The 26332-nt window shown below is 46.5% G+C and overlaps 1 protein-coding gene across 3 annotated transcripts; it reads right to left on the reverse strand.

Annotated features, from left to right (window-relative positions):
* Positions 1 to 767: 767 nt before the first annotated feature.
* SMAGP (small cell adhesion glycoprotein) lies at positions 768 to 25689 on the reverse strand. Of its 3 annotated transcripts, none has more exons than XM_009247738.4 (4): positions 25581 to 25689; positions 24558 to 24629; positions 2306 to 2386; positions 768 to 1535 (listed from the first exon to the last, which is right to left on the reverse strand). In XM_009247738.4, exons 2-4 carry the CDS (start codon positions 24589 to 24591, stop codon positions 1357 to 1359), a joined length of 294 nt encoding a protein of 97 aa, XP_009246013.3. In that variant the 5' UTR covers positions 24592 to 24629; positions 25581 to 25689; the 3' UTR covers positions 768 to 1356. The 3 variants fall into 3 exon arrangements, with proteins under 3 accessions (XP_009246013.3, XP_054383215.1, XP_009246014.1); XM_054527240.2 differs by lacking the exon at positions 25581 to 25689 and adding an exon at positions 25384 to 25513; XM_009247739.4 differs by lacking the exon at positions 25581 to 25689 and adding an exon at positions 24850 to 25260.
* Positions 25690 to 26332: the final 643 nt, after the last annotated feature.

Here is a 26332-nt window from a genome sequence, read left to right on the forward strand (position 1 = left end):
GAGATCTAGCTTAATTCCAAAGTGAACAATATCTGACGAGCTAATAATTTATACCAAAATGTGCCTCTTAAACACAACTCATCTTGAGACTAAAATCCAAGAAGCTTCTTGGCTTGATTCTGAGGATACACTGGGAAAGGTGGTAGGTTGATTTTTCCTGGTTCCTTCTGTATATACGTAGAAGGGATTCTGGGAAATTCTGGCCCTTGCCAGGATGGAGGCTTGAACCAACTCATCTCCCAGGGTACGTTTTTGTTTTTTTTTTTTGAGACGGAGTCTTGCTCTGTCGCCCAGGCTGGAGTGCAGTGGCGCAGTCTCAGCTCACTGCAAGCTCCGCCTCCCGGGTTCAAACCATTCTCCTGCCTCAGCCTCCTGAGCAGCTGGGACTACGGGTGCCCGCCACCACGCCCGGCTAATTTTTTTTGTATTTTTAGCAGAGACGGGGTTTCACCGTGTTAGCCAGGATGGTCTCAATCTCCTGACCTTGTGATCTGCCTGCCTCGGCCTCCCAAAGTGCTATCACAGGCGTGAGCCACCGCACCCGGCCCTCCCAGGATATGTTTCTAATGATGTTCCCCTGGAACAAGCTTTCCTGCACCATCTTTGTCTCAAATCCCTGAGATCTGCAAACTTCTAGAACTTTCCTAGGGTTCTTATTGCTTGGAAGGGAACATATGTAAAGGCGTTAAATAGGGAAAAGAAAAGTCAAAAATGTTTAAGCAAAAATAAGTCAAAATGTAGTTACTTCCTGCACATGAGAATCTCACTTCTGTAGCAATGAAAATTTTTAATTTGGATAAAAATCACGTAAGCATGAGGTTGTTGGGGAACACGGAAAGGAAGGGCTCAGATTAGGGAATGTAGCACATTTATCAGGAGGTAAGATCTCCATAGTCTCCTGCCCCTCCTGGCCTGGCCTTTTACTGTGGTATCCAGCCTCTGGGAAGACCTTGTATGGACGGTATCTCCACTGGGGCTATCACTAGGTGACCAGGTAGGGGACAGAGTAGAGCAGCCAATGACCCTAACTCAAAATCTTTTCTCTCCCTTCAACCTGTGAAAAAAGATGACTGGGCACATACTCAGATGTCCCCTGGTATAGCTACATCTTGTTGGCCAGTCACAAACACCAGCTCTAATAAGAGGGCCTGGTTAAAGATACCATAAACAGCTTTCTCCATGTCTCTGGTCCCTGGAGTCAGTGATGTCAGCATTTGGGACTGCGACCTGGCTGGAGCTTGGATTTGCCCACATCAATCAATGCTTCTCCCTGGCTTCAGAGAAAACTTTCCCGTAATAAGCAGTCAATGTGTTAGCACTGGAGCCAGGAATAAGCTCCTTGGGGCCTGGGAGTCATTAGATGAAATATTCCTCCTTCTCGCTGCCCTTGGCCAAGTCACTCTCCATCTGGACGATGGCACTGGGCTCGCCTTCTGTAGGTTCATAGGTGACGTAGCTGCCTTTGTTCTTGTACAGGTAAAAGAAGATCAAGATCACGACCGAGAGCAGGGTGAGGAAGACAACGGTGATAACAACTTGGAAAGGAGAGGGAAAATGTAGAGATGTCAGGATTGCGGATATCTTAGTAATTCCTGGGGTCATCTGATTTAGTCACTGTTTTCATAAAGATCCTCGTGTTTTCATTAACTAGTGTCCACTTCCATCCAAACCTATGTTCCCCCACCAACCCCAATTTCCATGGCACATAATAGCTGGAGTCTCCTGGTGCTTAAGCTAAGGACACATGCTTTTGATTTCTGACAAAACTGAACTCCCTCCCAAACCAGTTCCTGATTCTTATAGAAACAGGAAGGAGGGAACAGGAAATGGCTTATCCTAACAGGAAGTGGTTTCTCTGATCCTCCCCCTCTTCCTCACCCACTCAACCAACCACATATATCCTCGTCCCTACCACGTACTCAAGTGTAACGTACGTATGCATATCTATTTGCGGCCACCTCCCAACCTGTCATTTACTGGTAGTGCCTCTGACAGAAGCCTCTGAGTCTTTCATAGGGGTGTGTGTGTGTGTGTGTGTGTGTGTGTGTGTGTGTGTGTGTGTGTGTGTGTGTGTGTGTGTGTGTGTGTGTGTGTGTGTGTGTAATATAACTTACATGCCAGAGTGAGCGTGTGTGTGTGTGTGTGTAATATAACTTACATGCCAGAGTGAGCGTGTGTGTGTGTGTGTGTGTGTAATATAACTTACATGCCAGAGTGAGCCCATTAATGGATTTGGTCAGGCCCTCTCTGGAGAGAGATGCCCTTGATCCAGAAGGTCCCTTGGAGTTGGCTCAGAGTCTATTACCTGCAATGAGTGCTGTGCTGGCTCCATCTTCTGGGGACAGGGCCTCAGTGGGCCGTAAAATTGGGGTGGTCATCAGTTCTTCTGGAAAATGTAGAAAAGTGGAAAAGGAAATGGGGTGAATTCTTTTGTTTGAAAGCATATATTTGGCCTTCAAATTTCACCACCCCACCTTCTTCCCTATTCAAAAGTTTATCATTTAACTCCTATAGTAAATCCAAATAGAAAATCCTGGAGAATAAAGAAGAAAATAAACCACCACCCAAAGACAATATGTTGATGGATTTCTCCCTGCATAATATAGTGGTTAAAAGTAGGGGCTATAGAGCCTGATGGACTGGGTTTCAAATATGAACTCTGTCCTTTACTAGCTGTGTGACCTTGGGAAAATTACCTAACCTCTATCTGCAAAATGGAGGTAAGAGTACCTACTTTAAAAGGTTGTTGTGACATTTAATAAGTCACTCAGTAAGGATAAGCCATTATTAGGAATGCATATTTTTACATAAGTGAGACCAAATGAGATGTATGTGTATATACTTACATTATATTATACAGCATGTGCATTTTCTTGCAGCATTCTTACAAACTCTTTGTAAACATTATTTTGACATAATGAAATAGTGCTCCTCTCCTATTAAAAACCCTTTTCTACACTTCCAGGATAGGCCCTGCAATTTGAAAGGTTCTGAAACAGGCCTCTCCTCTACCCTAAAATAGATCCTGCACCCCCTCCTGCTACGGGTTTATTTATCCTTCAGAGCGTGAAAGTCCCACCCTAAAGTCATTACCCAAGGACAGAACATGACAAAATGAGTGGTCTCCAGAAGTCCCTTTTAAGTGTTTACACAGGAAGTCAGGAAGCCCTTCCATTCTTTCCTATTAGCATTTTAATACAGAGGTTACTGCAGGATAGAGGTCTTCTGGGGAAAACCGGCTGGCTGATCCTGGCATCACCCACAGGAGGCACCCCGACCTCACTAGCATCCCATAAATAGCAACACTCACCCACTGCCTCCTCTTTGCTAGGCCCTGTGCTAGATGAAAGGTCGAGCAAAACAGACACGGGCCAGCTTCCCGGGGCTCACCCTCCACTGCACCCTACAGCTTGCACTGTGAGAAGCTGCTGTAAGTGCACTTAGGAAAGCATGCGGCCGAGGGGCCTGATCTAGTCTTCCAGCCAGGAGCGACCCCCCAGGGGAGGAATATCTGATCTGGGAGCTGAAGCAGGGGTAAGAGTTTACCGGGTAACAGGGATGGGGCACATTCTAGGCAGAGAGAAGAGTCTGGATCAAAGCTCTGGGACTGGGGAACTCAAAGGCCAGCGTGGCCGGAGCGCGGTGTGAGCATGACTCCCGTCCAGTGCCTGACACGTTCAGGTTTCCATCCACAGCAAATGAAATGAGGGTATCAGTGGTGGTCTGGTGGGCCTGTGCTAAGATGGGCCAAGAGTGTTGAGGGGTCTTTCCACGCGGGCCCAGGGGAGCCTGATGAACCATCCTCATCCCGCAATACAGAAAGCAGAGGCAGGCTGTCCAGAGTGCTTCCCCTCCCAAGGCCAGGCCAAACCTTTCTTCACTGGTCCCCACTCTTTGTCTTGGAATGGCAGTACCCTCAACCACTCTGTGGCCTTGGGCAAATGGTTACTGTGGTGTTTTATATATATATGTGTGTATATATATATATATATATGTATATATATGTGTGTATATATGTGTATATATATGTATATATGTGTGTATATATGTATATGTATATATATGTGTGTATATATATATGTATATACACACACACACACACACACACACACACACACACATATTCTAAGTTTTTGTCCACAGTTCCTGGCTCCTAATTCCCACAGCCCCTGTTAGCCTTGTGTTATGATGTGGATGTGTCAGACCGCAGGAGCGGGCCTCAGGAAACAGCATCTGTCCGGCCTTCTCCTGCCCTTCCCTTCACCTGCCCCAAGCTAGGACTCTAATCTTCCCCTGCCTTTCCGATAGTGGGTCATAAGATCCTCATTCCAGAGGGAGAATTTGGGAAGGGAATGCTGACACATGAAGCTTCCATTAAAAACCCAAGAGGACTGGCCTCAGAAAGCTTCCGCATAGCTGAACATGTCTGGACATGGTGGCTCATGCCTGAATCCCAGCCCATTGGAAGGCCAGGGTGGGTGATTTCCTGAGCCCAGGAATTTGAGACCAGCCTGGGAAACATGGCGAAATCCCGTCTCTACCAAAAATACCAAAAAAAAAAAATTAGCCAGGTATGGTGGTGTGCACCTGTAATCCCAGTACTTGGGAGGCTGAGGAATGAGAATCGCTTGAGCCCAGGAGGTGGAGGTTGCAGTGAGCTGAGATCATGCCACTGAACTCCAACCTGGGTGATAGAATGAGACCCCATCTAAAAACAAAAACAAAAACAAACCCAAAAAACAACTAGCTGAACATGCAGAAGTTCCCGGAGGGTGGCGCACCCAGGGAGGTCATGGAAGCTCTGTCCCCCTCCCCACACCTCACCCTACACATGTCCTCATTTGTATCCTTTGCAATATCCTTTATAATAAACCAGTAAACACATTGTTTCCCTGAGTTCTGTGAGCTACTCCAGCAAATTAATTGAACTACAAAGCAGGGGTTGGCAGGGGTGGGAACTCCAACTTGAAGCTGGTTGGTCACAAGTTTTGGAGGCCTGGACTTGTGACTAGTGTCTGAAGGAAGGTGCAGCCTTGGGGACCCAGACCTTGGCTTGTGGTATCTGACACTATTTCTAGGTAGATAGTGTCGGAATTGAATTGGAAGACACCCACTTGGTGTCTGCTGCGGAACTGATTGCTTGCCTGCTGGTGCAGAGAAATTCTCAAATATTTTGGGGTCACAGGAAGTCTTCTGTGTCAACTGTTGTGAGAGCTGAGGAAAAATGGTTTTAGAGTTTGTCTAAAACAGTTATACATTTTTTTTTTTTAAGATGGAGTCTTGCTCCATTGCCCAGGCTGGAGTGCAGTGGCGCGATCTCGGCTCACTACAACCTCCACCTCCTGGCTCAAGTGATTCTCCTGCCTCAGCCTCCTGAGTAGCTGGGATTACAGGTGCGCCACCACGCCCGGTTAATTTTTGTATTTTCAGTAGAGACAGGGTTTCACCATGTTGGCCAGGCTGGTCTCAAACTCCTGGTCTCAAGTGATCCACCTGCCTCAGCCTCCCAAAGTGCTGGGATTATAGGTGTGAACCACTGTGCCTGGCCTATAACATATGGATTCATTCATCCATTCTCATCTGTTACCCATAGGAACTATATTAACCAACATTGCAGTTCTATTGTGAAGATTAAATGAGAGAACATGTAAGCATCATATAGTAGCTACTACTTAAATATTATTTAAGGTGACTTTGTTAATATGCTTAGTGATTAAAAGGGCCAGGCATGGTGGCTCATGCCTGTAATCCCAGCACTTTGGGAGACCAAGGTGGGAGGATTGCTTGAGGCCAGGAGTTTGAGACTAGCCTGGGAAACGGTAAGATTCTGTCTACAAAAAAAAAAATGTAAAAATTAGCCAGGTATAGTAGTACGTGCCTGTAGTCCCAGATACTCATGAGGCTGAAGTGGGAAGATTGCGTGAGCCCAGGGGGTTAAGCCTGCAATGAGCCAGCACTGCATTACTGAATTGTTGGGCAACAGAGTAGTGAGACCCTGTCTCAAAAAAAATAAATTAATTAAAGGGAGAGTTGCTCTGGGTTTGAATCCTGCCTAAGCATATTACTAGGTGACCTTGAGGAAGTTACTAAACCTCTCTGACCCTGGTGGTTGTTGTTGTTGTTGTTGTTGTTTTGAGACAAGGATCTCACTATGTTGCTCAGGCTGGAGTGCAATGGTGCAATCTTGGCTCACTGCAGCCTCAACCTCCTGACCTCAAGCAATCTTCCTGCCTTGGCCTCCCAAAATGCTGGGATTACAAGCATGTGCCACCATGCCTGGCAGTACCTCAGTTTCTTGATTTGTGAAATGGAAGAATGGTGTACAGCTTCTAAGATAGCTCACAATGATTTCTGTCTCCTGGTATTGACATCCTTGAGCATGCCTCTCCTCTGGTATATGGGTTGAACCTGGTGACTTGCTTTTAACAGACGATGCCGAAAATGATGGCATGTAACTTCTGAGATTAGGTTATACAACACTGTGACTCCCATCAAAGGGAAGCCCTGAAGTTTATCTACCTGGTCATGACTTCACACCTTTCACCATGCACTTTCCTCCCCAAATCGCCCAGGGCTGCAATCCATCTTCCTACCATGGATCTAGAGTTCTATACAGTTGTTCCTAGTTTTGCTTTCTTTAAACATTTTGAGAATTTAGGATGTACAAAGCATTGAGAAAATTAATGTATGTCAGAAACTTGAAGATGAGTAATTTCTGTTCAATCATCAACAGTAACTTACTTTGTATATTAGGCTTAGTGTGGTAGCTCACTCCTGTAATCCCAACACTTTGGGAGGCGGAGGCAAGAGGATTGCTTGAGGCCAGGAGTTTGAGACTAATCTGGACAATATAGCGAGACACCATCTCTATTTATTTTTTAAAAATAATATATGGAGGAGGCTGGGTGCAGTGGCTCATGCCTATAATCCCAGCACCTTGGGAGGCCAAGGCAGGTGAATTGCTTGAGCCCAGGAGTTGGAGACCAGCCTGGGCAACATAGCCAGACTCCCATCTCTACCAAAAGAAAAAAAAAAAAAAAGTTAGCCAGACATGGTGGCACACACCCGTAGTCCCAGCTACTTGGGAAACTGAGGTGAGAGGATCACTGGAGCCCAGGAGGTCCAGGCTGCAGTGAGCTGTGATTGCGCCACTGTACTCTAGCCTGGGTGACAGAGTGAGACCCTGTCTCAGAAGAAAAAAAAAAAAAAAAAAAAAAAAGGGATAAAAGTGGGAGGAAACCAGATGATCACAATTAAATACAGACAGTTGCGCTACAAAGTGCTTCTTTAACATGAACTGGCTCACTGGTGATAGGTAACTTAAGGGAACGATGTCAGTGTAATGCAGAAGTCATGTTGGTTTACATGTGACTTCTTTATTTTTAGTTTATTTTCAGTTATCTATTCTTTAATGTTTTTAAATTGAGCAGCCCCTAGAACCAAAAGAGGTTCAGAGGACTCCCCACTCTCTTTAGCTTCAATGTTTAACATGATCAGAAGCAAGCTTTCTCACAACTAGAGAATATTTTAGCCATACAGGAAGACCTTAAGAAAAAAATTATACAGAATGCCTTGCTGGGATGCAGCTATTGGTCGGTTTCCACTTATATGAAGCCATCTGGTGAAGCAGAAAGAGCAGATGAAGAAAGGTGCAAAGAAATTTACCTAAATATTTAAACGATGGCAAGAAGGCAGACTCTACATCAGATTTTTTTTTTTTTTTTTTTTTCTGAGACAGAGTCTTGCTCTGTTACCCAGGCTGGAATGCAGTGGCACAATCTTGCTCACTGCAACCTCTGTCTCCCAGGTTCTAGCGATTCTCCTGCCTCAGCCTCCCGAGTAGCTGGGACTACAGGCGCGTGCCACCATGCCCGGCTAATTTTTTGTATTTTTTAGTAGAGATGGGGTTTCACCATATTAGCCAGTATGGTCTCAATCTCCTGACCTCATGATCCGCCCGCCTCGGCCTCCCAAAGTGCTGGGATTAAAGGTGTGAGCCACTGTGCCTGGCCTATTATTATTATTTTTGAGGCCAAGTCTCACTGTGTCGCCCAGGCTGGAGTGCAGTGGCTTGATCTTGGCTCACTGCAACCTCCGCCCCCTGGGTTCAAGCAATTCTCCTGCCTCGGCCTCCCAAGTAGCTGGGATTACAGGCGTGTGCCACCACACCCGGCTAATTTTTGTATTTTTTAGTAGAGACAGTTTTGCCATGTTGGCCAGGCTGGTCTCAGACTCCTGACCTCAGGTGATCTGCCTTCCTCAGCCTCCCAAAGTGCTGGGATTACAGGCATGAGCCACGGCGCCCCCCGAAGGACAATTTAAAAAGCATTATATGTGGAACAAGAACAAAGAAAAAGCTAGGCTTGTTTGGGCCTGAGGGGTCAGGTTGGAGGTAACAGAGAAAGCAGAATTCCCTCAGGCCTTTTCACCTCTGTCTCCTATGAAAGAGAATCATTTTTTTGCACTAAGGAGCAGTGGAGCCTTTGGGGACATGGGGGAAGTGATCTCAAGAGAAGCAAAGAAACCCAGCAAGCACCAGACTCATCTAAAAGGGACCAGATATGACAGCCAAGGGCACTGCAAGAACTTGTAAATGGGATTTCTGTTGGTGACATAGGAGCTTCCGAGAAAGAGAAAGGGGTCGGGAACCCGAAGGGGCCATGGAAGTGAAGGTGGAGTCCATAAAGCAATGGTGAGCTTGATGTGATTCCCCAGCAAAGTTCTAGAACACATTATTACGGCCTGTTTGGGGGGCTTTGAACTTGAAACAGCAAGCATTAGAAGTCAGAATGGGACTACTGAGAGCAAGCTGGGTCAGATAAGCTGCACAGCCTTCTTAGACTGAGATTCCAGGTTCCTAGACAGGGAAATTAAACAGCTAGTTCAACAAGAATTTACGGAGTGTGTACTCTGTGCCAGGCTCTGGGCTTCTATCAGCGAACAACACAGGCAAAAACTCTTACCTTTAGAGTTCCTGCCAAGATTAAACAGAATTACCCAGCAATCTCATTGCTGGGTGGGTATGATCCCGCAATCCCACTTCTAGGTATATACCCAAAAGAAATGAATGGACTTCAACTGATACTTGTATATCATGTTCATAGGAGCATTATGCAATAGCTAAATAAAAGGTGAAACAACCCAAAAGTCCAACAATAGACAAATGGATAAACAAAATGTGGTATATACATATCCTTAAAGAGGAAGGAAATTCTAAAAAAAAAAAAAAAAAAAAAAAAAAGGAAGGAATTCAGACATATACTACAACATGGATGAACCTTGAGGACATGACTAAGTGAAATAAGCCAGGCACAAAAGGACAAACATTACAGCCTGGCCAACATGGTGAAACACCATCTCTACTAAAAATACAAAAATTAGCCGGACGTGGTGGCAGGGCAGGTGCCTGTAATCCCAGCTACTTGGGAGGCCAAGGCAGGAGAATCACTTGAACCCGGGAGGTGGAGGTTGCAGTGAGCCAAGATCATGCCACTGCACTCCAGCCCAGGCAACAGAGTGAGACTCTGTCTCCAAAAAAAAAAAAAAAGGACAAACATTGTATGATTCCACTTATATGATGTGCTTAGAGCAATCAAATTCATAGAGACAGAAAGTACTATAGGAGATTGTAAGGGGCTGGAGAAGCGGAAAATGGGGAGTTAATGTTTAATGAGTATAGAGTTTTAGTTTGGGAGGATGAAAAAGTTCTGGAGATGCATAGTGGTGTTGGTGAAGGTAGAACAACATGAATGTACTTAATACTGCTGGACTGTACACTTGAAAATGGTTAAAATGGTCAATTTTATGTTATGTATAATTTTACCACAATAAAAAAACCCTCTCTTCATATAATTTACATTTTTAGAGGGGGAAGACAGACAATAAATAAAATAAGGCCTGGCGCGGTCGCTCACGCCTGTAATCCCAGCACTTTGGCAGGCCAAGACGGGCAGATCATGAGGTCAGGAGTTTGGGACCCGCCTGACCAACATGGTGAAACCCTGTCTCTACTAAAAATACAAAAATTAGCTGGGCGTGGTGGCGCCTGCCTGTAGTCCCAGCTACTCAGGAGGCTGAGGCAGGAGAATCATTTGAACCCAGGAGGCGGAGGCTGCAGTGAGCCGAGATCACACCACTGCACTCCAGCCTGGGTGACAGTGAAAGACTCCATCTGAAAAAAAAAAGTAAAAATAAATAAATAAATTAAATAAATAAGTAAAAGATATGCTATATTAGATGTTAATTAGCGCTATGTAGAAAAATAAGCAGAAAAGAGGATGGAAAGCTGGGATGTGGTTGGAGTTGTGGTTTTAGAGAAGGTTGTCAGGGGAAGCTTTACTGATGAGGTGACTTGAGTGAAGACCTAAAGAAGGTGAGGGAGGCAGCCATGCAAAGAGCTGACTGAGGAACATTCCAGGCAGAGGGGACAGCAAGTTCACGGGAGGGTTGTCCACCGTACTGAAAAACACCCCGGGGCCAGGCATGCTTGGCCTGTTAAATGCACAGTATGGAGGTCCCTGAAGGGAGTAACAGGGAGAGGAGGAGCAGAGAAAGTCAAGGAGGCCTGTACAACACAGGCCTTGTAGGCCAAGGTAAGGGCTTTTTCAGTGAGTGAGGTGGGAACCTTTTACAGGTTTTTGGGCAGAGACTGATCAGATTTTTATTTTATTATTTATTCACTTACTTATTTTTGAGACAGGGCCTCAGTCTGTCCTCCAGGCTGGAGTGCCGTGGTATGATTATGGCTCACTGCAGCCTCGACCTCCCAGGCTCAAGTGATCCTCCTGTCTCAGCCTCTGGAGTAGCTGGGACTACAAGCATGCACCAACAGGCCTGGCTAATTTTGTTATTTTTTGGAGAGATGGGGTCTTGCTATGCTGCCCAGGCTGGTCTCAAAACTCCTGGGCTCAAATGATTATCCCGCCTTGGCCTCCCAAAGTGTTGGGATTACAGGCATGTGCCACTGTGCCTGGCCTAGGTTTGTGTTTTAAAGCAATGCTTCTCAAATTTTGTTGTGCATAACAATCTCCTACAGATCTCGTTAAAATGCAGATTCTGATTCAAGAGATCTGGGGTGGGGCCTGATTTCCAACGACCACACTTGTGAAACTCTGAGACCACCATGTTGAGAGGGACCCCAATCCTGCCTGCTGGAGGATGAGAGGCCATATGGAGGAAAACCAAGCACCCCTGGCTCAGCTGACTGCCAGACATGTGAGGGAGACCATTTTGGCCCTTCTAGTCTAGCAGACCTTCCAGCAGCAATACATGATTGAAACAGGGATTGATTTGAAAGGATCCCTCTGACTGCAGTGTGGACAATAGGCTGTGGGAAGGTGGGACACGTGTAGAAGCAGGGTGTACCCTGCACAAGTGCACAGCTGCATCTGCCAAAGGGGGTGCCTTTTTCTTTTTCTTTTTTTTTTTGAGACAGGGTCTTGCTCTGTTGTCCAGGCTGGAATACAGTGGTGTGATCTCAGCTTATTGCAGCCTCCACCTCCTGGGTTCAAGCAATTTTCCTGCCTCAGACTCCCAAGTAGCTGGGATTATAGGTGTGCACCACCATGCCTGGCTAATTTTGTATTTTTGGTAGAGATGGGGTTTCACCATGTAGGCCAGGCTGGTCTTGAACTTCTAACCTCAAGTGATCTGCCCACCTTGGCCTCCCAAAGTGCTGGCATTACAGGTGTGAGCTACTGCGCCCAGCCCCTTTTTCTAATTTCCACGACAGCATTGATTGCTTTTGCAGCAGCTCAGTGAGAAAGTGGTGAGATTCTGAATATAATCTGAAGCAAACACAGACAGGATTGGATGTGGGGTGGAGTCAAGGATGAAGGCATGGAGTTATGTGAGAGGGGGAAGCCTGCAGGAGGAACAGATTTGGAAGAAACATGATTGCTTACTAGATATCAAAGTTCAGATGTCAAGATTAGAATTTGGAGGCCGGGTGTGGTGGCTCACGCCTGTAATCTTAGCACTTTGGTAGGCTGAGGCCAGAGGACCACTTGACCTCAGGAGTTCAAGAGCAGCCTGGGCAACATAGTGAGACCTCATCTCTATTTAAAAAACAAAAACAAACAAAACCTCCCCCAACCCCCAAAAAATATATATATATATATTTATATATATGGTACTGGAGGTTGAAAAGTCATTAGATATTTAAGACCATAGACTGGGTGAGATCACCCAGGAGTAAGTGCAGATAAAGAGAACCCAAGACTGAGCCCAAGGAGACTGGGGAGTAGCAGCCAAACAGCTTTTGCCATGCAGAGATCATAAATGACCTTTACAAGAGAAGTTTTGGTGAAGTGCTGGATACAAACCCGTAATTTAGGATGGGTTCAAGGAAGAAATGGAAGGAGAGGAACTGAAGGCAGAATATAAATAAACGCTTACATAAAATTTCTCTGTAAAGGTGAGTAGGGAAAGGCTGTGACTGGAGGGGAAAGGGAGTTCAAATTTGTTTGTTTTTCTGATGGGAGAAATGCCAGCATGTTTGCATACAGATAAGAACGACTCAGATGAGAGGGACAATTGATGATGCACAAGAGTCCTTGAAGGGATGAGATCTAGAGCACAGCGGGGCTGGCTGCAGACAGCAGCAGAGACAGTGCCATTGGAATAGGAGGAAAAGCAGAGTATATGGGCACAAATGCAGGCGGCAGGTTGATGGTGGGGGTGGGATCCTTTGGCAGTTCTCTTCTGATAACTTTAATTTGCTCAAGAAAATAGGATCTTAACTGGGCCCAGTGGCTTATGCCTATAATCCCAGCACTTTGAGAGGCCAAGTGGGGAGAACTGTTTAGGGCCAGGGCCAGGAGTTCAAGACAACCCTGGGCAACATAGTGAGACCTTAGTATAAATTTTTTTTTTTTTTTTTTTTTTGAGACAGTCTTGCTCTGTCACCCAGGCTGGAGTGCAGTGGTGCCACCTTGGGTCACTGTAACCTCCTCCTCCCAGGTTATAATGATTCTCTTGCTAGCCTCCCGAGTACCTGGGATTACAGGTACCCACCACTACACTTGGCTAATTTTTGCATTTTTAGTAGAGATGGGGTTTCACCCTGCTGGCCAGGCTGGTCTCGAACTCCTGACCTCAGGTGATCTGCCTGTCTTGGCCTCTCAAAGTGCTGGGATTATAGGTGTGAGCCACTGTGCCCAGCCTACCCATTCTAAAGTAAGATCTTAACTGGGCCCAGTGGTTTGCACCTATAATCCCAGCACTTTGAGAGGCCAATGTGGGAGGATCGCTTGAGGTCAGGAGCTTGAGATCAGGCTGAGAGCAACATAGTGAGACCTCCATCTCTACAAAAAAAACAAAAATTAAAAAAAAAAGCAATAGCCAGGCATGGTGGCACACGCCTGTAGGTCCAGCAATTTGGAAGGCTGAGGTGGGAGGATTCCTTGAGCCCAGGAGTTCAAGGCTGCAGTGAGCTATGATTGTGCCATAGTACTCCAGCCTAGGTAACAGACCCTGTCTCTCAAAAAATAAATAAACTAATAATTACAAAATAGGATGTAAGATAACCAGTTGAGAGTGAGGGTAGGAGAGGCTTAAGGAGAACTGAAGGTGCTGCAAGAGTAGATAGCATCAGAAAACATACAACAACATTATTTATAGGCCGGGCACAGTGGTGCATGCCTGTAATCCCAGCATTTTGGGAGGCTGAAGGCAGGTGGATCACCTGAGGTGATGGAGGTTGGGAGTTCGAGATCAGCCTGGCCAACATGGTGAAACCCCATCTCTACTAAAAATAAAAATTAGCTGGGCATGGTGGTGGGCACCTATAATCCCAGCTACTTGGGAGGCTGAGGCAGGAGAATTGCTTGAACCTGGGAGGCACAGGTTGCAGTGATCCGAGATCACGCCATTGCACTCCAGCCTGGGCAACAAGAGTGAGACTCCATCTCAAAAAAAAAAAAAAAAGAAAAGAAAAGATTATTTATAATATCCTTGTGGACAAGGTAGAGAAATACAGCCTGGCTATAAGGCCTAAGTGAGGCAGTAATGGGTTGTTAGGGATGAAGTGATGCCAGTCTAGACAGAGACTCTTTCATTGTGGTTTAACCTTAGTCCTTTTTGAATTGATATTGTTATGTCAAACCATGCAAGGGCCAAAATAAGGCCTTTATGTAATTCAAAATAAAAATATTAAATCATAAAGCAAGTATAATAAAGTCCAAGGCTGGGTGCAGTGGCTCATGCCTGTAATCCCAACAATTTGGGAGGCTGAGGCAGGAGGACTGCTTGAGCCCAGGAGTTCAAAGCCAGCCTGGGCAACATGGGGAGACTCTGTCTCTACCAAAAAAAAAAAAAAAATAGCTGATAGTTGAACCCTGAGGAGGACTCTAGAGGATCACTTGAGTCTGAGAATTTGAGGCTGCGGTGAGCCATGTTTGCGCCACTGCATGCCAGCCTGGCTGACAGAGTAAGACCCTGTCTCAAAAAATATATATTGAACTTCAAATTCTTTGCAAGATCTATACATATATATTTTAGGTCTTATGCTTTATTGATGCCTTCTACAAAGGCTGAGCTGAATGCGCTTGGGGTAAATGCAGATCCTGCAGACCCAGGGAAGATTCGACAATTTTAAAATTTTTTGTACAGATGGAGTCTTACTGCGTTGCCTAGGCTGGTTTTGAACTCCTGGGCTCAAGCGATCCTCCTGCCTGAACAACACAAAGTGCTGGGATTACAGTTGTGAGCCACCACGCCCAGCCCTGACAAATTTGTTAAAGGCTTCAAAGCTAGAGGGACAACTAGTAAACTGATAAACACAGACACATTTCAAATGACTGAAGAAACGCACCAAACTGAACAAGATGAGAATTTAACGCATTCCTTGCTCTCAGGTTCAGGAAGCCAACTACTCACAAAAAATGGGGAAGCTATGGCTTAGCAACATCACATATAAAGTACTTATGGGGGATCCCTAAAAAAACCACTGACACTGACACTGGAAGGGTATACTCCAAAACAGCAGCAGGAGTTACAGATAGGTTGTGGAATTCCCAATGATTTTAATTTTCTTCTTTTTTTCTTAGAGACAGGGTCTTGTTCAGTCACCCAGGCTGGAATGCAGTGAGGCAATCATAGATCACTGTAACCTTGAACTCCTGGGCTCAGGCAATCCTCCCACCTCAGCCTCCTGAGTAGCTGGGATTACAGGTGTGTGCCACCCACCATGCCTGGCTCATTTTTAAAGTTTTTTGTAGAGAGGGAGTCTTGCTGTGTTGCCCAGGCTGGTCTTGAACTCCTGGCCTTAAGGTATCCTGCCACCTTGGCCTCCCAAAGTGCTTGGATTACAGCTGTGTGCCTGAATTTTATGTTGTTTTATATGCTTTCCTTTATATTCCGAATTTCTCACAATGATAAAGAATTACTTTTATAATCATAAAAAATTAAAAATTGCTGTTATTTTTGGCACCAGCAATATAAATATGGTCTAATAATGGAGGCCATAGTACTGCTCTACTTTGTACCACTCCTAGACTGCTGAGTTCATCTGGGTGTCATGGTTTCTTTTTTTTTTTTGAGACAGGATCTCTGCTCACTGCAGATCTTGGCTCGCTGCAACCTCTGCCTCCCGGGTTCAAGTGATTCTCCTGCCTTAACCTCCCAAGTAGATGGGAGTTACAGGCACGCAACAGCACGCCCGGCTAATTTTCTTTTTTTTTTTTTTTTTTTGAGACAGAGTCTCGCTCTGTCACCCAGGCTGGAGTGTAGTGGCGGAATCTCGGCTCACTGCAAGCTCTGCCTCCCAGGTTCACGCCATTCTCCTGCCTCAGCCTCCTGAGTAGCTGGGACTACAGGTGCCCGCCACCACGCCCGGCTAATTTTTTGTATTTTTTCAGTAAAGACGGGGTTTCACCGTGTTAGCCAGGATGGTCTCGATCTCCTGACCTCGTGATCCGCCTGTCTCGGCCTCCCAAAGTGCTGGGATTACAGGCGTGAGCCACCGCGCCCGGCCAATTTTTTTTTTTTTTTTTTTTTTTTTTGAGATGGAGTCTCATTCTCTGGCCCAGGCTGGAGTGCAGCGGCATGATCTCAGCTCACCGCAACCTCCGCCTCCTGGGTTAAAGCGATTCTCCTGCCTCAGCCTCCCGAGTAGCTGGGACTACAGGCGCCCACCACCACGCCCAGCTAATTTTTTTGTATTTTTAGTAGAGACGGGGTTTCACCATGTTAGCCAGGATTGTCTCGATTTCCTGACCTCGTGATCCACCCACCTCAGCCTCTCAAAGTGCTGGGATTACAGTATTTTTAGTAGAGAGGGGGTTTAACCATGTTGGTCAGGCTGGTCTCGAACTCCTGATCTCATGATACACCTACTTGGCCTCCCAAAGTGCTAGAATTACAGGTGTGAGCCACCGTGCCCAGCCTTAATTTTTTTTTTTTTTGAGATGGAGTCTCACTCTGTCACCTGGGCTGGAGTGCAGTGGCTCAATCTTGGCTCACTGCAACCTCCGCCTCCCAGGTTCAAGCGAGTCTCCTGCCTCAGCCTCCCAAGTAGCTGGGATTACAGGCACCTGCCACTATGCCAGCTAATTTTTTGTATTTTTAGTAAACACAGGGTTTCACCATGTTGGCCAGGCTGGTCTCGAACTCCTGACCTGATGATTTGCCCACCTCGGCCTCCCAAAGTGCTGGGGTTACAGGCATGAGCCACCACACCCGGCCTGGGTGTCACAATTTTGAGGTGAGCAGGCAAACCATGTCAGATAAGGAAAGCTTGCAAGAGAGAGCCCAGAGAAAAAAACTTAAAAGGGAGCCTAGAACTTGAATTCTGTCTTCTAATATGCCAAGGCATGACCTATACAAGAGAATTAACAGCACAAACTGGGAAAGACAGATGTCTCCCCAACAGAAGGAAGAGCAAAACTGGACAAAAGCTAGGTAGCATCTTGGAGAGAGAATTCTAGGACAGAATGGCTAGCTGAACTAGCTGAGCATCAGAACCCCTCTCAGCCTTAATTTCTGAATTTTTATAAATGGAAAGTGTTCTATTAGAATTTTCATTAAAATCAAATTTTAAAATAAAAAAATCCAGTCATACTTAGAATGTCTATCTGGAGAGGAATGATGAAATAAATTACAGGCCATCCATTGTGGAAACAGTTGCTAAAAAGAATATGAGATCTACAATATTACTGGGACAGGATACATGGTTAGATGAAAAAAGCAAACTGCCAGGTGGTATATGTCGTAGGACTGCATCTTTGTTTAAAAAAAAAAAAAAAGTAAATTGGCGGGGTGCAGTGGCTCACACCCATAATCCCAGCACTTTGGGAGGCTGAGGTGGGAGGATTGCTTGAGGCCAGAAGTTTGAGTCCAGCCTGGGCAACATAGCGAGACCCATCTCTCCGTATATATATTTTTAAGTAACTTTAAAAAACCTTATAAATATGCATATATATGTTTGTACATAGAAAAGGTCTAGAAAGCTATTCTCTGAGGGGCATGTATTACCTTTCAAATAAAAGAACATGCTTGGCAAGGTGGCTTACACTATAATCCCAGCAATTTGGGAGGCTGAGACCAGAGGATCACTTGAGTCCAGGAGTTCAAGACCAGCCTGGGCAACATGGCAAAACCCTGTCTCTACAAAAAATACAAAAATTAACTGGGCATGGTGGCACACACCTCTGGTCCTAGCTACTTGGGAGGCTGAGGTGGGAGGATCACCTGAATCTGGGAAGGTCAAGGCTGCAGTGAGCTGTGATTGAGCCACTGCACTACAGCCTGGGTGAAACTGAGGCACTGTCTCAAAAAAAGAAAAAAAGGACAAACAACAACAAAATAAACTAAGTTCAGGAAAGCTGGCATAAAAGGAGGAAATGGCTTATAGCTTTTCCCCCATTCTCTCCCATTTCTACCCCATTTTTTTGTCCAAACAAAGGAATAATTATTAAATAGCACTACAGTCTTTCCAAACCTTCCCTTCTCAGGTTCATAAGATTGAAGGCCCCATCCAAGTCCTAACCAATAGCAAATGACCTTCAAGATCTATTCTGTTCACTTACTCTTTTTTTTGTTAACCCAGATACTGGCTGGCTTCTTTGTGGTCCTTGTTCCCAGGCTGAGCTAAATCTCTTATCACTGAGGCATCAGATCTTTTGCCACCTGAATCTGCCAGCCTACTTATTTGCTCTAGACCTGCCCAACAAAGGGAGGCTCCCCGAGTTCTTTACATGGGAAGCCACCCTGGAACTCGGCCCCCTTTCTTCTGCCTTCTCTTTCATGTGCACCAGCCAGTTGGGTGGAGTGAGACCTTGGGAGCAGTACACCATGACAGAAAGAACACAGGCTTGCAGTAAATCAGATTTGGCGCAAAATCCTGCCTCTGCCATTACTAGCTGTGTGACCTTGGGAAATTTTTTTAATCTTTGAAAATTTAACAGTGGCTCATGCCTGTAATCCCAGCACTTTGGGAGGTCAGGGTGAGTGAATCACTTGAGATCAAGAGTTCGAGACCAGTCTGGCCAACATGATGAAACCTTGTCTCTATTAAAAATACAAAAATTAGCTAGGCATAGTGGTGGGCGCCTATAGTCCCAGCTACTTGGGAGGCTGAGGCAGGAAAATTGCTTGAACCCAGGAGGCGGAGGTTGCAGTGAGCCGAGATTGCGCCACTACACTCCAGCCTGGGTGACAAGTGGGAAACTCCATCTCAAAAAAAAAAAAAAAGAGAAAAGAAAATTCCTTAACTCCCCTGAACTTCAGTTTTTCCTTCTGTAAAATGAGACTAAAACCTGTTTCATTGGGTTGTGGTGAGGAATAAGTGCAATGAAAAATGCTGCTTTGGGAGGCTGAGATGGGAGGATCACTTGAGGCCAGGAGTTTGAGACCAGCCTGGGCAACATAGTAAGACCTTATTTCTACAAAAAATTATTTTTAAAATAAAATAAAGAAAAATGCTAAGTGTCTAATACAGGGTGAGGACAACCTAGGCGGTAGCTGGTGTGATCATTTGGTGGCAAGAGATGAGCTTTACCTGGCAGGGTGGGCAAAGCCCACAAGGCACAGTTCCACTCTGCCCTACTTCCAATAGGGCTGACTTATGCACTAGGCACAACAGGCACAGTGCCCTGGGCCCACAATGCTTCGAAAGGCCCATGAAAATGTTTTAAATGATTTTCATTTCTTTTATAATTAGAAGGAAAAGAAACAAAATTTTAGGTCAAAGAAATATTAAGGTTGTTATACCATTCAATTACTAATTATAAATATTAATTGTATTATTATATTATCATATTCTTCCTTACACTGATGCAGTTGTAAAATATAATTTTTAATATTTTTTTAAGTGAAGGAGGAGCCCACAAAGACAAAAGTGCCCAGGGCTCAGGAAAGTCAAAATGTGGCCCTTCCTTTCAAGGCTCCTGGAGGGTATCTCCTCTAGGAAGTCTTTGTAGACTGTGAGGGAGAAATAGGTGGGAAGGTGGGGGAAGAGAAATGCAAGATAGGGGTGGAAGAGAAGAGCTCACCCTTAGTGATCCCATCATTTAAAGTATAAGCTTTCTTCCTGTCTGTGATTTCTATTCTTTTGTCTATTGCTGTCTCTGAACTTACATTTGCTTGGACCCAGTGGATAGGAGACTGTCCTAAAACACTACTTCACTCATGTCACTCGCTGGATCAAGAATGCAGCCAGGTGAGGTGGCTTGCGCCTATAATCTCAACAACTCAGGGGCAGAGGAAGGAGCATGGCTTCAGGCCAGGAGAGTTGCCTGAGCAACATAGCAAGACCCTGTCTCTACAAAAAATTTTAAAATTAGCTGGGCGTGATGGTGCATGCCTGCAGTCCCAGCTGCTCAGGAGTTTGAGGTGGGAGGATCCCTCAAGCCCAGATGTTTGGGTCTGTAGTGAGCTAGGACTGTGCCACTGCACTCCAGCCTGGGCAACAGAGTAAGATCCCATCTCTTTAAAAAAAAAAAAAAAAAAGGCCAGGTGCAGTGGCTCATGCCTGTAATCCTAGCACTTTGGGAGGCCAAGGCAGGTGGATTGCCTGAGCTCAGGAGTTGAGACCAGCCTGGGCAACATGGTGAAACCCCGTCTCTACTAAAATACAAAAAATTAGCCGGGCGTGGCAGCATGCACCTGTAATCCCACCTACTCGGGAGGTTGAGGCAGGAGAATTGCTTGAATCCGGGAGGTGGAGGTTGCAGTGAGCCGAGATGGTGCCACTGCACTCCAGCCTGGGTGACAGAGCAAGACTCCATCTCCAGAAAAAAAAAAAAAAAAAAAAGAGAGAGAGAGAGAGGGCTGACTCGACAATCAATTTAAAAAAAAAAAATTAAAATGATATAAATATACAACTGAACAAGAACAAAACAACTCAACTAAAAAATGGGACAAGACTTGAACAGTCATTTCTCCAAAGATATACAAATGGTCAATAAGTACATGAAAAGATGCTCCACATCACTATCACTAGGGAAATGCAAATCAAAACCACAATGAGATACCACTTCACACACAATATGATGACTACCATTAAACAGAAAGTAACAAGTGCTGGCAAGGTTGTAGAGAAACTGAAACCTTTATGCATTGCTGGTAGGAATACAAAATGGTGCAGCCGCTGTGCAAACCTATATGGTGGATCCTCAAAAAAAATTAAACACAGAATTACCACATGATACTGCAATTCCACTTCTGAGCATACATCCCAAACAACTGAAAGCAGGGTCTCAAGAAGATATTTGTACACCCATGTTTATGGCAGCATCAGTCACAATAGCCAAAGGTGGAAGCAACTCAACTGTCCATCATAGATGAATGGATAAACAAAATGTAATATACACATACAACAATATTATTCAGCCTTAAAAAGGTAGGAAATTGTGACATGCTACAATATGGATGAACCTTGAGAATATTATGCTAAGTGAAGTTAGCCAGACACAAAAGGACTATTGTATGATTCTACTTACATGAAGTACCTAGAGCAGTCAAATTCACATAGACAGAAAATAGAACGGTGTTTGCCAGGGGAATGGGGAATCAGTGTTTAATGGGTGTCAAGTTTCGGTTTGGGAAGGTAAAGTTCTGGAGATGGATGGTGGTGAGGAACATGAATTACTTAATACAGTAGTCCCCCCAGGCCAGGCGCTCGCCTGTAATCCCAGAACTTTGGGAGGCCGAGGTAGGCGGATCACGAGGTCAGGGGATCAAGACCATCCTGGCTAACACGGTGAAACCCCATCTCTACTAAAAATACAAAAAATAACCAGGCGTGGTGGCGGGCACCTGTAGTCCCAGCTGCTCGGGAAGCTAAGGCAGGAGAATGGCGTGAACCCATGAGGCGGAGCTTGCAGTGAGCTGAGATGGCGCCACTGCACTCCAGCCTGGGTGACAGAGCGAGACTCTGATTCAAAAAAAAAAAAACAACAGTAGTCCCCCCTTATCTGCGGTTTTGCTTTCCCAGGTTTCAGTTACCCGTGGTCAACTGCAGTCCAAAAACATTAAATAGAAATTTAACAGAAAAAGAAAATTCCAGAAAGGAACAATTCATACATTTTAAATTATGTGCCGTTCTGAGTAGCGTGATGAAATCTCACACCCTGCTCCATCCTGCCTGGAAAGTGAATCACCCTTTTGTGTCCATGCTATAAATGCTTAGTAGAGTATCACAGAGCTTGTGTTCAAGTAACCCTTATTTTACATGACAGTGGCCCCAAAGCACAAGAACAGTGATGCAATTTGGACATGCCAACAAGAAGTGCTTCCTTTAAGTGAAAAGGTGAAAGTTCTTGACTTAATAAAGAAAAAAAAAAAGAACTGTGTACTGAGGTTTCTAAGATCTACAGTAAATAAGACATTTTAAGTGAGAGAGACCATTTTCACATAACTCTTATTACAGTATATTGTTATAGTTGTTCTATTTTATTATTATTGTTAATCTCTTACTGTGCCTAATTTACAAGTTAAGCTTTATCATAAGTATGTATGTACAGGAAAAAACACAGTACAGATGGGGCTCAGTACTATCTGAGATTTCAAGCATCCACTGGGGCTTTGGAATGAATCCCCTGTGGATAAGCGGGGACTACTCTACCACTGAATTGTCTGCAAAAAAATGGCTAAAATGGTAATACCTGTATTATGTTTATTTTACCATAAATTTTAAAAAAGAAAAAATGGCCGGGCACGGTGGCTCATGCCTGTAATCCCAGCACTTTGGGAGGCTGAGAAGGGCAGATCACTTGAGGCCAGGAGTTTGAGACCAGCCTGGCCAACATGGCGAAACCCCGTCTCTACTAAAAGTACACAAATTAGCCGGGAATGGTAGCGCACGCCTGTAATTCCAGCTACTAGGGAGACTAATGCAGGAGAATTGCTTGAACCCGGCGGGGGGAGGTTGCAGTGAACCGAGATCAAGCCACTGCACTCCAGCCTGGGCGACACAGCAAGACTTGGTCTCAAAAATAATAATAATAAAATTTAAAAAATGTAAACAGCTCCCCCTTGCCGAGGTTCTAATCCCTCAGCTAGCTGCCAAGGTATCACCTTTTTTCTCTTGTGGGTAGGCTGATTCTGGAGGTCCTCTGCCCACCCGCTTCCTGAATATCCTCCAGGGTAAATCGTCTCTGTAGCTTCACACATGGTATGAGGTATTCTGCCTTTATCTGAGCAGGTACACATGAAAAAGGTATTCTACCTTTCTCTAAGATACCTGCTTCGCCCCTTTGCCTGTATGACCCTTGTCCGTCTTTCAAGGGCAAGACTCAGATCCCCTTCCTCACCCACTCATGAAGGCTTTGCTGACCCATTTCTCCCCCCTACTCCATGCTCCCCCAACTTTTTTTTTTTTTTAAGACAGGGTCTTGCTCTGTCACCCAGGCCGGAGTGCAGTGGCATGATCTCGGCTCATGGCAACCTCCATCTCCTGGGCTCAAGAAATCCTCCCACCTTAGCCTTTGGAGTAGCTGGAACCACAGGTGTCTACCACCAAGCCCGGCTAATTTTTTAATTTTTTTGTAGAGATGGGGTTTCACCATGTTGCCCAGGCTGATCTCGAACTCCTGAGCTCAATCCGCCTGCCTCAACCTCCCAAAGTGCTGGAATTACAGGCGTGAGCCACCGTACCCGGCCATTTCTCTCTTTTATCTCTTCTCACCAGACAACTAAAAGTCTGAATTGTGTGCATTACCAGTCACAGAGGACAATGTCTTAGACTTCCACTGGTGGTGTCACTCACCTGTTTCCACATCAGTAAAAGCAGGGAATGCCTGACCTAATGACAAATGTGACTGTGTATAGGAAGACAAAGGTGTATAGACTAACCAAGGGTTTGTTCCTCTCTCTCCCTAACTAGCACATGCTGAAAACAGTCAATAAATAACTGATAGTTTGTCTGGACCAGCCTGATGATGAACTAAAAGGTGGGCATCCATTCTCAGAGTGCTGAGCAGTAGTGCCCGGCCTCCGCACACCTTCAGGGAACAATGGGGTTTTGATGCTGGGTCTGTATCATCAGAGGAGTGGAATTAGAAAGCCAGCAAAATCCCTTTCAAGGGAAAGATGGGTTTCTAACAAGCACTCAGTGCTAATAACCAATGTGACTGAGTGCTTACAAGATACTACACACTGTTCTAGGTGTTTTATATGGGTTATCTCATTTAATCTTCATAAATCATAAGATAGGTACTATTTTCCCTATTTTGTGAATGATGAAACTGAAGCTTAGAGGTTAGCAATACTGTTGTTAGCAGGTTTTTAAAAAACGATTTCCCTGTTATCTTTGAAGATTACTTTTCCACATTTAACTATAAGGGTTTCTGCTACATTCTCTGCCATAGTTATAAATTATTAGACAGGTGAATGTAAAGCCCTTCCTTTAGGCTTATACAATAATCATCCTTCCTTCCTTCCTTTCCTTTCCTCCCTCCTCCCTCTCTCCCTTCCTATTTTTTGAGACGGGTCTCACTTTGTTGCCCAGGCTGGAGTGCAATGGCACGATCTCGGCTCACCTGTGCTTCCCAGGTTCAAGCGATTCCCATGCCTCAGCCTTCTGAGTAGCTGGGATTACAGGCGTGCACCACCACGCCTGGCTAATTTTTTTGTATTTTTAGTAGAGATGGAGTTTCACCATGTTGGCCAGGCTGGTCTCAAACTCCTGACCTCAGATGATCCGCCCACCTCGACCTCCCAAACTGCTGGCATTACAGGCATGAGCCACCATGCCCGGCCTCTTTCTTTCTTTTGAATTAGAAATGGGGTCTCACTATGTTCCCCAGGCAGGTCTCAAACACCTAGCCTCAAGAGATCCTCCTGTCTCAGTCTCCCAAAGTCCTGGGATTACCGACATAAAATCATTTGATAAACTGAGGTTACAAAGGTTTGTGAAGTCATCATGTCCATGTGACTTCAGATTAAAACCGTACTAAGGGGCACACTCTAGTTCCTGCTTCCTCCCAGGCCCTTCCCGTGTGAGGCAGGCAGAGAGACGTGGGAGTCTTCCCACCTGGGCTGAGGCTTCCAGGACTGGTCTGGGGAAGGGGATGTTGAACAATTCTTTCTCACTGGGATTAGGAAAGGCCTTCACCTACCTCTTGGAGAAGGAGTAGTCAGGAGGCTGGTCATTGTCACTAGTGGTTGAGTTCCTTGGAGAAGAGGCAGATCTGTAGGAAGAAGGGCAAAGACAGGAATGTAGCGGGTGGGCCCCTGGGGCTTTGAGTCCTGGAAGTCCCAGGAAAGCCTCTGGTGCCAGGTTCTCCCAAGTCCCTTCCCCTTTTCCTCTTGTCCTCTTCTGGTTTCCCTGAGTATCTCCTCAGGCTCCAGGTACCAATAGCTCTCCACAGGAGCAGGTCTGAGGCCGCATGCAGTTTGACGGGGTGTTACCTTCATACGCTCTCTCCGATCCTTTCAATGGGCCACCAAATTTACTTAGATCTCTCAAGGCCTGAGAAAGTCAGGCAAAGGTTCGCAAATCAGCAGCGAACTCAGTTTCGCCAAAGCGCGGTAACAGGTACCCTAAGGTTCCACAGCTCGGAGTTCTGGTGACGCCATTCACCAGGTGTCAGGAGAGGGCTGGGAAGGTCAGGACCCGCGCCCAGGCTCCAGAGCAGAGTGGGCGCAGCGCAGTAGCAGGGCCGGGGCCGGGACCGGGAGGCTAGGGCCGTGGGCCGCCTTCTGGCCCGCCTCGGACGCTGGGACGCCGGACTGACCGCCCCCTCCGGGCTTGCTTTCGCCATCCAGGGCGCGGTCCGCGCACAGCCTGCCAAGGCTCACTTGGCCCCAGCCCGCGCCCCGCGCCCCCCGCCCCAGAGACCCTCGACGCCCCTGCGAACGCGGGGTGGACGCGACGGGCTGGGTGGGTCCTCGCCCCGCGGCCCCGCCCCCGTCCCCGCCCCCGCCTGGAGCCCCCAGCGTTACCAGCACCCGGCCGAGCGCGCTGCGCTGGGGGCGGCCGGTGCGTCGGGGAGCGGCGTTCCCAGCCGCCGCGACCCTCTGCCCCAGCGGAGCGCTGAGCTTCGGCCGCTCCGGGTTTCGGTTCCTGCCACGGCTGAGGTGGCTGCGGCGAATGTGGGCGACCCGGCTCTCCGGCGCCCCCGCCCTCCCCTCGTGCTCACCTTTCCAGTCCGACGGGCTGCTGGGGAAAGGCCGGCGCCGCTCCGCGCGTCCTTTTGAACTCAACGGGGGCGGGCACCGCGGAGTCGCGGAGGCCGGCAGAGGCCGAAGGAAGACCCCGAGCGGAGGAAGCCGCGGGTGGCGCGCGGGGTTGGCGCAGAGGCTGGAGGGGGTGGGGGGCAGGCCGACGGGGTGGGACAGGAAAAGCGGAGAGAAACCGCCCTCTGCAGGTCCCCTCGGCTCCCCCGGGAGGAAAGGCAGCCTGCCCTTCTCCGATAGTCACTTTACTCTCCATCCGGAGCTGCTTCCTCTCTCGCCCCGAGGCTCGGAGGTGGGGGGGGGGACCAGATTGGAGCCGCGGGCTAACTGGGATCCGTCCCATTTCCCTGGGCTTGACGTTCTCTGAATTTTTAGCTAATGTGGAAAGTTACATTTATTTGTATTTGTTTATCGCTTGCTCACATAGGTCTGTGTCCCGAAGCTTGGCAGATGAGCGAACTTAGCCAGCACAACCCCGGCCGTGAAGCAGGGAGAGCAACGAGCCCCACCCGGGTCTTGCCAGCTGGACGTTCTTGTGGGGAGCGTTGAGCAGCGGTTAGGAGTGTCGTGGACTTTGGATTCAAACAGCCCCAGCTCTTCTGCTTGCTAGCTGGGTGACTTTGGGCAGATTAACATCTCAAAAATCTGTTTCCTCATTCCTAAAATGCGGGGCTGAAAGTGATCATGCCTGTAAAGCCATCTCATATCCATGGTT

Source organism: Pongo abelii, chromosome 10 (genome assembly GCF_028885655.2).
Source record: "Pongo abelii isolate AG06213 chromosome 10, NHGRI_mPonAbe1-v2.0_pri, whole genome shotgun sequence".
Taxonomy (NCBI): domain Eukaryota; kingdom Metazoa; phylum Chordata; class Mammalia; order Primates; family Hominidae; genus Pongo; species Pongo abelii.

Bases quoted from the DNA above. Each gene is read 5' to 3' on its own strand.
- SMAGP (XM_009247738.4), bottom strand. From the start codon at position 24,591: ATGACCAGCCTCCTGACTACTCCTTCTCCAAGAG. The intron at 2,387-24,557 runs GTAGGTGAAGGC...TACATTTTCCAG, and splicing joins GACTACTCCTTCTCCAAGAG to AAGAACTGATGACCACCCCA. The intron at 1,536-2,305 runs GTAATAGACTCT...CTCCTTTCCAAG, and splicing joins CAGCACAGCACTCATTGCAG to TTGTTATCACCGTTGTCTTC.